Source organism: Colossoma macropomum, unplaced genomic scaffold, assembly GCF_904425465.1.
Source record: "Colossoma macropomum unplaced genomic scaffold, Colossoma_macropomum, whole genome shotgun sequence".
Lineage (NCBI taxonomy): Eukaryota > Metazoa > Chordata > Actinopteri > Characiformes > Serrasalmidae > Colossoma > Colossoma macropomum.
In genome coordinates, this window is record NW_023494802.1 from 42,195,237 (window position 1) to 42,206,725 (window position 11,489).

The window sequence follows — 11,489 nt, forward strand, 5'->3', positions numbered from 1 at the left end:
GCAGTAACACATTAACTGACTGCTTGAAACAAAACACAAATATCTACAGACCTCTGCCTCTCTCTCTCTCTGTCTCTCTTTCTCTCTCTCTGTCTCACTCTCTCTCTTTCTCTCTCTCTCTCTCTGTCTCTCTCTCTCTCTGTCTCACTCTCTGTCTGTCTCTCTTTCTCTTTCTCTCTCTCTCCCTCTCTCTCTTTCTCTCTCTCTCTCTCTCTCTCTCTCTCTCTGTCTCTCTCTCTCTGTCTCTCTCTCTCTCTCTCTCTCTGTCTCTCTCTCTGTCTCACTCTCTGTCTGTCCCTCTGTCTCTCTCTCTCTCTCTCTCTGTCTCTCTCTCTGTCTCTCTCTCTCTCTGTCTCTCTCTCTCTCTGTCTCACTCAAAAAATGATCTATATATTAAAAGTTAATAAAGAAAAATATATATAAAAAAAAAATAATAATAATAAAACAAAATACAAACCAAGATTAATATATGATAATGTAATAATTAAGAACAGAAAGTGTTCATAAATTAATAATATAAAAGTACATGTAATAATAAAACAAAACCTATTGAATATGTGTGTAGTTTATAATAAATATATAATTTTTAAATATATAAATTTATAATCTCTCTCTCTGTCTCTGTCTCTGTCTCTCTCTCTCTCTCTCTCTGTCTCTCTCTCCAGGGTGATGGTAATATTCGTTATTATGAGGTCAGTGCAGAGAAACCCTACATTCACTTTCTAGCTGAATATCGTTCTCTACTCCCGCAGAGAGGCATGGGTGAGTCCTCACACAGATAGGTTTACAGGTTTAAACGGTTAGTCTGCTGATCTGGGTTTGAGCTATGATGCAAGAGGCTGTGGTAGGCAGTGTGTGTACCTGTGCAGGTGTGTGTGTACCTCTGCAGTGTGTATGTACCTGTTTAAGTGGATATATTTACCTGTGCAGTATGTGCGTACCTGTGCAGTATGTGCGTACCTGTGCATGTGCGAATGTACATCACACCTGCTCAGATCCGCACACACAGACTGCCGTAACTGTGCAGGTGTGTGTGTACCTCTGCAATGTGTGAACACCTGTGCAGTTTTGTGTAACGGTGTAGTGTGTTTATCTTGCAAAGTGTGTCTACACTTGCGCAGTGTGCACCTATGCATGCGTGCACATACCTGTGTAAGTGTCTGTGCACCTGTGCAGGTGTGATGCCGAAGCGTGGGCTGGACACTAGGCAGTGTGAGATCTTCCGGTTCTACAGGCTGGTGTGTGTAAGGGACCTGGTGGAGCCTCTGTCCTTCATCGTGCCGCGGAAGGTAAAGGATTCTGTCGTTTGTCATTTCTTGAGTTCACTCATCAAGAAGAAGACTGTGCCTCACGTCCGACTGACCCTGAACTTACAGCATCCCTGTCCACTCTCACTGTGCTGCTCTCAGTCTGACGGCTTCCAGGAGGATATTTACCCGATGACGGCCGGCAACGAGGCGGCCATGACGGCTCAGGAGTGGCTGACAGGTCAGAACAAAGGTGGGCAGGCCGGTTCCCCTCTTTACCCCAGATGTGGTCAGTGTTTCGCGTTTCAATTGTGCTTCTTTAGTTTTAGCACTGTAGCTACGAGGCTAATGTGGCTAACAGGTAATGGAAGTTTATAGCTGAGATGCTCTGCGGTTATCAGGTTATTAAGTGCATGTAAACACACTCACTGTTTGACCTCTTAATTTAATTTACTGTAATTAACACGTCCAGGGCCGGTGCTGATGTCGCTGCGGCCGAGCACTAAAGTCCAGAACCCGTACCCGGCTCCGGTGGACGTAGCTGGGCTCGAGCGCTCAGCCAGCAGCGCGTATCTCAGCGGGCCGAACAAGCTCTTCCTTCAGGAGGTCAATCAGAACTCAGAACACGACCTCACTGACCTGTCGGGGTGGCAGGAGGACGAGACTCAGTGGGTCAACACTCGCTCCACACACACACAGTCGAGGGTGAGGTGGTGTGAGTCGGCGGCGTTCACACCGCCTGCAGCTGAGAAGGAGGTGAGAATGTGAACAGCACAGGTTCTTATAAAGAGCAAGACGTCCACCGTCCTGTCTTAGCGTAAGCAGCTAGCGAGGCAGCAGACTGAGGAAACTGAAACACGTGAAAAATGAAGAAGCGCTTCATACAGACGCGTTTTCATTGTTTACGAGACACAAACGTCCTCATCTGGAGTCCAAGGGCCTCATTTATAAAGCCCTCATTCTAAATCTGTTCTTAAGTTCTCAGCGTTTGTGTTTGATTGAATTATGAAAACACTTTGGGCCTCGTTCACCAACCGTTCTTAAGAAATTCCTTCTTAAACCCACTTACAACGTTTTTACGAATATTCTGACTCACCAATGCTCTCTTATCTGGGATCTGTTCTTAGGTAAGAACAGAATCTACACACTTAAGAGCCCAAAGGTGAGAACAGTTCTGCGCTTTAAGAACACGTCATGAATCTGACGTAGACTTTTTCGTAGGACCTTCATCAAGAACACACTTAAGAACAAAACGAGGCCCAGCGTTCACACGTAGCTCACTCAGCCTGCGACTCAGATGAGGCTGTACGTTTTTCATCTATGTTAATCTACATGTTTACATTCCAAATTCACTGTTTATAAATCACCTCTTAAACATGAACGATCATCTTAACCCTCTACTGCACGGTGCTGCCTGGCAACAATGACTTCATCTCAGTTTTACTACAAAGCAGTGATATAAAATCTGTGTTTTCCTATTTAATTGTGGAAAAAGGGTCTTTTACTTTGAAATGGACAAATATTCAATGACATCACATGACCAGGAATTCTTATTATGATGCTGTTATTAGCATACATTCCAAATACCAACTGACATTGTATTAATTTCCAATATTTGTAAATATTGGGTCGTACATGTTAGTATAAGTTGGATTTGTTTGGTCTTATTTTCAATAAAGGGACGTTTTCAGAGAAAAATTAGATTTTATGGTGTTTTTTTTATTATTTTAATGGTGCTGTGGTGCAACTACCCCACTAAAAAAACAAGGGAATATTTAGAGTATTTAGTTTGTGTAATAATTCATGCGATAGAGGGTTAAGATCAAATCTGTGCTTACGAATGTTTTATAAATGATTTTATAACCTTTCGCAGTGTAAAATGTTACGTTGGCTGTGTGTGAAACTGCGGGCAGCTGTCTGGACGCCTCGCTGTCCGTGCTGTCCCATAAGTCATTGCCTTAGAGGGCAGCGCAGTGATGGAGGTACCTGCAGCCGTTTATAAAACTCCAACAGCTCACTGCTAGCTGTTAGCATTAGCCTTTAGCCTCTAGGTGAGCAAGCTGAATTTTTCATAACCAAAATTAAAATGAATGTATTTGTACACAAACCAGTTTCTCTCCTCTGCTGGTGTTTTCTGCTTTTTCCTAAATGCAACTCATGTGACTCAAAGGATTGTGGGATATGTAGTGCAGTGAGGGATACATCGACCATCTGAGCAGCAGAGTAGTTTATTACGGCTCAGGCGCAGCCGCGCTTTCAGTCATCTCCTCGTGTTCCCACAGCAGCGTCATCTGTGAATGTTCACAGCAGTCAGACAGATGTTTCTCCAGATTCGCCCTGACGACTGTTTTTATACCATCAAAGTACCGTTTTCTGAGTGTTTGTGATGAGTGACCTGTATTACTGTAGTCTCCTCTTTTTGAGTGTGATACAGCAGATAAACAGCCCACAGTGAGAGTTAGACAGGCTAAAGTACAGCCTCCACACGGGGGGGTTAGTTTAACACACTGATACAGCAAAGACCCCCAAAGTACACAATCAGAACCCCATATAATCCCCCCCCCTCATAAACATTCAGATTCAGCAGAAGTGAAGTGCAGCTGTTCCTCTTGTGTTTGTGTTTCAGCTGCTGCAGGTGTTCTACAGTCAGCAGGAGGAGATCAGGTCACTGCGGGAACAGCTGGAGCAGAGGGACAGCAGGATACAGCAGCTGGAGCTGGAGATGAAGAACATCCGCAACCAGCTCAGAGCTTCATTCTGATTCACAGACCTGCAGCTGGCACTGACCTGCACCCTGGGTGAGCTGACCGTAACTGGACAGCACTAAGTGCAGGAGTAAACGGGGCACAGTGAGTCTCAGCGACCAATCAGATCCCTTCCTGAGGTGGTCAGCGATGCATATGACCAGCAGGGTTATTATAGTTTACTAAAACTATATCTAAATTAAAAACTAGCAGTGAAAAATGTAATAAAAATAAAAACATTTTCAGAATCTAAACTATAATGTTGACTTCCAAGCTGACTGAAATGGAACAGAACTGAGAGAAGCGTTAGCTGTAGTGTGTTCAGTGAGTGAATGAGAGTTGAGGGTTTAGAAGTGTGTTTACTGTGAAGGACCGTCCACTCAGCCGAGTCATCACAGCAGAGACTCTTCATTCCTCTCCTCTCCGGTTCGTTCACAGCTTCATCAGTCCGTACATTCACCCCAACAAACACAGAGAGACTGTAGTAAAGGTGGGCGGGGCTCTTCCTCCAAAGCCAATCACGAGTGTTCACTGGAGGCGCATTAGACACATCAAAGCGGCAGGTGAAGACGACTGTACGGCTAACTGCCCACTTACGATCAGACCACTCTGACTGACGTTAACTCCAGATATGAAGTCTTAGAGGCCTGTTTCTCCTCCAGGGGGCGCTCCACTGAAGCCACTGCCTCAGTGCTACCCACTGGTTTTCACTTAGTTAGGAAGCTCTTTTTCTTCTGTGACAATCAAAATGATTTTGATTTTCTGAACAGCATAATTGTTCTGACTGAATGACTTTTTTTGTTGGAAAATAAAGTAAAAAAATCCAAAGATTTGAGTCTCTAATATTCTGAGTCCTGTAGTTTCTAATGGTTTGATCGTGTGTGTAGCCAGTGACACAATAATAACCCCTAATAAACACAGGAGCGTCTGCTCCACTTACTCACCAGAACCCTAAAGTGATTCGTTATCATTGAGGCACTAACAGAAAAAAGCCACCGCAGAGTGTCTGGTGATGAAGAGCCACCACGCTAACATAGCCGGCAATGAACCACAACTACAGCTCACCCAGTTAGCATGAAGCTCTTTAGCTAATGCTAACGGGAGTCTGGTCAGTTTCATTCTTTCTTAGCAACATTAGCATTCGTTTATGCATTGCTCAATTTTTTTCTCTCAGTAACATTTTTAAAAACCCAAATATCTTGAAATAAGATATTAAAGCCAAATGATCATCATCCAGTCATCAAAGCCTTTATCAGAAACCTGTTTGGTGAATAGATAAATATCGTAACTCATCTCCATTTCTTCCGGTTTTCATTTCTCTTCGTCCTCCGAGTGAACCAGCCACCCTTACGCCATGAAGACTGAACCCGTAAAAATGATCTAAAATTGTTCGTAATAAAATCTCTTCACATTAACTTACATTACAGGTGGAGAAAGTTTTTGTCCGGTAAAGTTTGGAGATACTCGATTTTCTTTGGACAGTGATGATTTACTGCTGCTGTCAAGACAAACCTCCTGTCTCCAAAATGCAGAATGGCACCTCATATTTGAACCTGAGTGAAACAAGACTTCCTGAACAATGAGCTGGACTAGAGAAATACAGAGGGGAACCTTCACAGAACCCCTAAATCAGTGGTTCTCCAACCCTGATCCTGGAGATCTACCTTCCTGCAGAGTCTAGTTTAAGCCAGTCTGCCTCACCTGCTCCAGCTGATTCTTCTTCAGAAGTTCCTGACTGGCTGGATCAGATGCACCAGCGTTGGGTAACGAGGAGGCAGCATTTTAGATGCAGGTTGGAACTAAACTAGATCTCCAGGAGGAGGGCTGGTGATCACTGGCCTAATGAAGGGTTAAACTCTTGAAACGTCCAGTGAAAAACTGGACATGCTGTGTTTCTCCATAGTTTCTCATGGCCTCAGATCCACTATCAGCACAATTACAGACAGAGGAATCAACCGGTCATGCTTTGATTTCCAGTGAGTGGGAACAATTTCATGGGGAAAAACGTCAGTCTAGTTCTTCTGGAAGTTCTAGATACATCACTTACTGTGAATACGAGTGCCAGCCTAATCAGTGGGTGGTCAGAAATGGAAAACAGTGGTGGCAGCTCTACACCAGAGCTCACTAGTGAAAGAGTGTTACAAGGTCAAACATATGCTAATATGTCTGTCACAAGCTTCAAGGTAAACATAGAATGTCCTGCAGAAGCTTCAAATGTGTGTATTTAATCTAGAGCTGCCAAAAATGTTCACGCAAATCACCGTTAACTTAGCGTCATCTAAAGATGGGATTCGATTTTTATGGCCCGGATTAAAGCCGAGCTCTGAGTCACAGTTCATCACTGGAGGAGCAGAAATGAGAACAGCTCGATCATAAGAAGTGCCGGTTTGGTTCTGTAAACAAATACGTTTAATAAGTGTTTTCTTCAGTGACCTTCATGACCTTTTTCACAAAGTTCAGCTGCTGACGGAACCAAATTTAAACACTTTCAGTGCAGATTATTTGGGTTTCGTTGGAACAGAATTCTCTTTGGATCAAAATGAACCATTTTCACTCATTAAAATGGACTTTTAGTCATTTTTGTCAATTTATGGACAATTTTATGCACAATTCTTGATTTTCAATGGGTGGAACCGCTTTCATGAGAAAAAACGTCGGTCTAGTTCGTCTGGAAGTTCTAGATACATCACTTACTGTGAATATGAGTGCCAGCCTAATCAGTGGGTAGTCAGAAAAGGAAAACAGAGGTGGCAGCTCTACGTTTCTTTAATGTCGACACATTTTCAGTTCTTAAGTAGAACCTTGTTGATTCATTTTTTTGAATGTATAAAAAACGAGCACACATAAACAAACAAACAAACAAACAATAAAAGACCAGCTTGTTATCCATGGCTGAGAAATGTTTATTTCATGGAAACATCACTATAAACGTCATAAGATAACGAACGACCAAACAGCCCGATCCCCCTCCGGGCTGGACCCCCAGGCCGGGACTGCGCTGACGGCAGAATACAAACCTTTACAAACTTTTATCAAAATTACAGTACAGTGATTCTCCAACACGACCCACCACAAAAAACTACTGACCACTAACGTCTACTGATCCACACACGTCTAGTTTGGCTGGAGTTTAGTCTCTAATTCTGATCCTAATGTGGAGTATTGCTTTAGGGTTCGTCTGCGTTCAGGACACAAACAAACAGCGGTTTTTAGTGCAAAGTGCTACCGATAAATAGATAATCAATACCGAATCGCTCAGATTTCGGTTCATGCAGTCGATTAATGTTTAGCAAAGCTGGATGTCAATAACAATAACGATGTAGCACAACGATACAAATCTGCATGAGGTCAATGGAGTCATTTCATATTCAAATGAAATCTTTTTTTTTCACCATTTTAAACTGTGAGAATCTTTTTTCAGACTAATTCCTCTTTTTTCCCAACTCAGCATGACGACTACATGAGAACGGTGAAGCAGTGACTCTTCAGCTACTTCAGCTCATTAACAAACCTACAGCAACACAAAAGCTAACAACCCGACACTGAACTCAAACACGGCCGCAAAGCTCATTTACAGGCAGTCAGGACGAGGCTGGACTGCAGGATGGACTGATCAAAACCCGTTTTAAATCATCTGACAAGCACTGCGAAACGCCAGTCAACATAAATACGCACTACAAAGGGAAACTCCACCAAAATTCTCCATAACTCAGTGTGTGCGGTGTAATCAGAGTGATTCAGAGTGGTTTGGTGTGAAATGGTTCAGATGTCTTTACAGTGGTGGTGATAGGAACCAGGGGTCGCCATGACTACAACACAGATATAGACATTTTATTTACTATCCAGAACCACCAGTGAACCTACACGAGTCTTCTGAGTTTATATGAATGTTGATGATGGAAAATAGTGGAAAATCTGAAATAATAAGTTTTCTTTGGGGACTATTTTGCCTCACAGCGCCCTGCATGTATCCCTCCACCATGAATGGAGTTTAATGCCCAAATCTTCTCAAAACTATCAGTGTGTTGCAGTCATTAAGAACGATTTAATTAAGCAGAATTATGGAGAGATTGGTGGAATTCCCCTTTAAACAATGTTTGGTCAAAGAATCGAAAAGCTCAGTAAGAACTGAGGTTTGGACACAGAGCCAATCTGACCGTAACAGTAAAGACCTCAGACCGTAACGCGCTGTTACTGGACAGGAAGTTGGTCAAATTCGCTCGTGTTTGTCTAAGACAGACAGACTGAAGCTATTTAAGAAAAGTGATTCGACAAGTCAATTGGAAAGCAATGGCTGATTAATCAATAAAGCTGATTGTTGAACGCATAGTTTGGATCGGCTGGTTTTGGGAGGGATTGCATTCACAGTGACGCTCGTCGTCGGCTGGTTTAAAGCTCGTCTACTCTAATCAGAACCGCTACAGAAACCGACCACAAACACTAACGCTGCATTTTTTGCTGCTGATCGTAAAATAGCTGCAGTAGGAAAATCACAACACTAAGGAAGACCATCACACTGTGATCATGCTACTCAAGTGTTTCCTGTTTTCAGTTGCAGTGCATTATGGGGTATGTATACTGGAGGTACCTGGTCCTGAGGAGGTTCAGGAACTCTACGTGGAGTGTGGCAGGAGTCGGGGCCGACCGATACGAAACCGTCATCGATGACGATCCGATTTTGAGAAGCTGAAAATTTCGATAACATATCGAAAAACAAAACAGACTCAAATGTAAACAGTTAAAATATGACTGTTTTCCTCAATCTCAAGTTTCTCCACAGCAGAAACTCACAAAGCCTTCATTTATTATAAATATTGTGATCAATTCAGGTGATTAGATTCGCTCTTATTTTATCCTCTTTTGTGTTATGACGTTATCCTCATCCTCAAGCTTCTTCTACAGGTTTTAACACAGTTTGCGTGTGTTTGTTGGTGTCTTAGTTTGCTGTATGAACCAGATCGTAACTGCAAAAGCAGTTTCTGTAAATACTGTTCCAGTCGCCCAGTTTCACTGTACTCTGAGCAACGATAATAAAGCATCTTGTCTTATCTTAAAGGTCTGAACTCCACCAGTCAAATGACATGCTTTGTTGACTTTCTAGGTGATAAAACGTTATCATCCTCCACAGAGAACACACTTAAATACGGCATTTCTCTGCAAATTTTAGTGCACAACTGCTATTTAGTTGCTGAGTTAAATGTATCGCACACAAATAAAACATAAAATGTGCCATAACTTTTGCACAGGTCATATTTTATGTTTATTTATTTCCTCCAGTGTGTTAAATGCAGTAAATAAACAGTGCTTGTGTATTAAAGTGTTCTCTGCAGAGGATGTGCTCACTTATTATGCTTTGAACATCAACAATGACATGGAATATGGCCAGGGGTGCACAAACTTTTGCACACGACTGTATAAGAACATCATTTAAAAATCAAACTAAAGAACGATTATTCGGACAGCAGAGTTATCTGCTCATTAGGACACAAATCGAGCTCATTATAAATGCTTTATAGGTAACACTGGCTGGTTTAGCGCAGTGCTAACGGCTGGGGCTTCATTCTCAGTGCTATACTCTACTCTAGTCCTTGGGCTGGACTCCTAATGCTACATTAGCCCACCTCTGTAACTGTAGATAAGAATGTACTGGTCAGGCCCCAGCAGTCCAGTGTCGGCTGATCTAGGAACAGCTCTATATTCTCCAGTATGCAACAGTTCTAATGGGAGACAGTGCAAACCTGACCTCAGACCAGCTGACACTGGACAGACTCCGCCCACTCTGCAGAAATCATCATCATCATCATCAAAAACAGAAAGTAAAACAGCTGAAGTTCAGCTGTGAATTCAGGACTAGTTGACCTCGCTGACCCTCTCCTACGTAGTGCAGTTATACTTGTGCAGTGCTCTCTCTGTGTACGTGTGACTGTGGACACCACCTGTCCGTGTGTCTATAACTACCTTAGTGCAGGACAGCAGTGGACAGACCACCTCTGAGTGTGTGTGTGTGTGTGTGTGTGTGTGTGTAGGAACTGTGCATATCTTTTGCAGGCTTATGAAAATAATTTCTAATAAACAGTAAAAGTGCCCGAAGGCCGCGGCCTTGTTCCCAAAAGTAGCCACCTTTCAGACTACATTTCCCATGAGTCTTTGTGGTTACCTCACATGTAAATCCTCAGTGGTGCTGTAGTTCATCTGTACAGTTCTGACATGAGGACAGTTCAGAGGGAGAGTGTGTGTGTAATGAGAGTGTGTGTGTGTGTAATAAGAGTTTTGTGTGTATGTGTAATGAGTGTGTGTGTAATAAGAGTGTGTGTGTGTGTATGTGTAATGAGTGTGTGTGTAATAAGAGAGTGTGTGTGTATGTGTAATGAGTGTGTGTGTAATAAGAGTGTGTGTGTGTGTATGTGTAATGAGTGTGTGTGTAATAAGAGTGTGTGTGTGTATGTGTAATGAGTGTGTGTGTAATAAGAGTGTGTGTGTGTATGTGTAATGAGTGTGTGTGTAATAAGAGTGTGTGTGTGTGTATGTGTAATGAGTGTGTGTGTAATAAGAGAGTGTGTGTGTGTGTGTGTGTGTGTATGTGTAATGAGTGTGTATGAGTAATGAGAATGTGTGTGTGTGTAATGAATGCGTGTGTGTGTAATAAGAGTGTGTGTGTGTGTTGTATTGCTATACCTGTGAGGACCCCATGTCCTCACTATGATAGGACTATATGAGATTTTTGCTCAAGTGAGGACATTTTGCTGGTCCTCACTTCAGCATGTGTTGTTTTCACCACAATTACTTTTCCATTTGAAAACTAAAAGAGCAGAAGAATTGCCTTTTGGAGGTTAAGTTTAGGTTTAGGTTTAGGTGTAGTATTATTTAGCTACAGTAACACAAAAATCAATAGAAACCTATGGACGTCCTCATGTGTATAGCAAGACAAACGTGTGTGTGTGTGTGTGTGTGTGTGTTGCGGTCTTTAAGAATTGCAGTGTAATCCACTTTGTGCATTCCCAACCTGATTTCATACCAAAACCCATAAAAGTCAGTGCTCAGATCTGATTTGAGGTTTGTAAACTGCGCACCACACAGACTCAACCATTTTGGAAAAATATTTAATTTTAATTTTTTTATCCAATATTGCGATTATGGTCTAAATCACAGAGCGCCAGCCTGCCAGTAAGTCATGGTTGTGATGTCACAGCACATGAATATTTGGGTCCTTCTAATTGGTCCAACAAATCTACAACCAGTTCACGTTATCAGGTTGAATTTCTCACATGCATCATATCAACACTGCTGATAACAGACTATTAGGCTGTAATAAAAACTGCAGGTCTTGTTGATCGTGATTGTGACTTTGATATAAAAGCGATTCATCGTTCAGCTTTAGGTAACAGGCACAACTTTACAATGAGACTACCTTTATAAAGGCCTCCTGAATGGTTTCAGATGAGGTATTAATGGTGTATTAATCAGGTCACACTAAAAGCAATTCTAATATAAATATAAG

General features: G+C 42.3%; 1 protein-coding gene across 1 annotated transcript in view; it reads left to right on the forward strand.

Annotated features, from left to right (window-relative positions):
• The window catches only part of si:ch73-106g13.1 (coronin-2A), a 12,765-nt gene extending 8,573 nt beyond the window's left edge, over positions 1-4,192 (forward strand). The window contains exons 3-7 of the mRNA XM_036592271.1: positions 666-762; positions 1,177-1,289; positions 1,410-1,500; positions 1,720-2,003; positions 3,874-4,192. Of these exons, the coding sequence (XP_036448164.1) occupies positions 666-762; positions 1,177-1,289; positions 1,410-1,500; positions 1,720-2,003; positions 3,874-4,008 (720 nt within the window). The 3' untranslated portion in view covers positions 4,009-4,192. The remainder of the gene's footprint in view (positions 1-665; positions 763-1,176; positions 1,290-1,409; positions 1,501-1,719; positions 2,004-3,873) is intronic.
• The last annotated feature ends 7,297 nt before the right edge of the window (positions 4,193-11,489 follow it).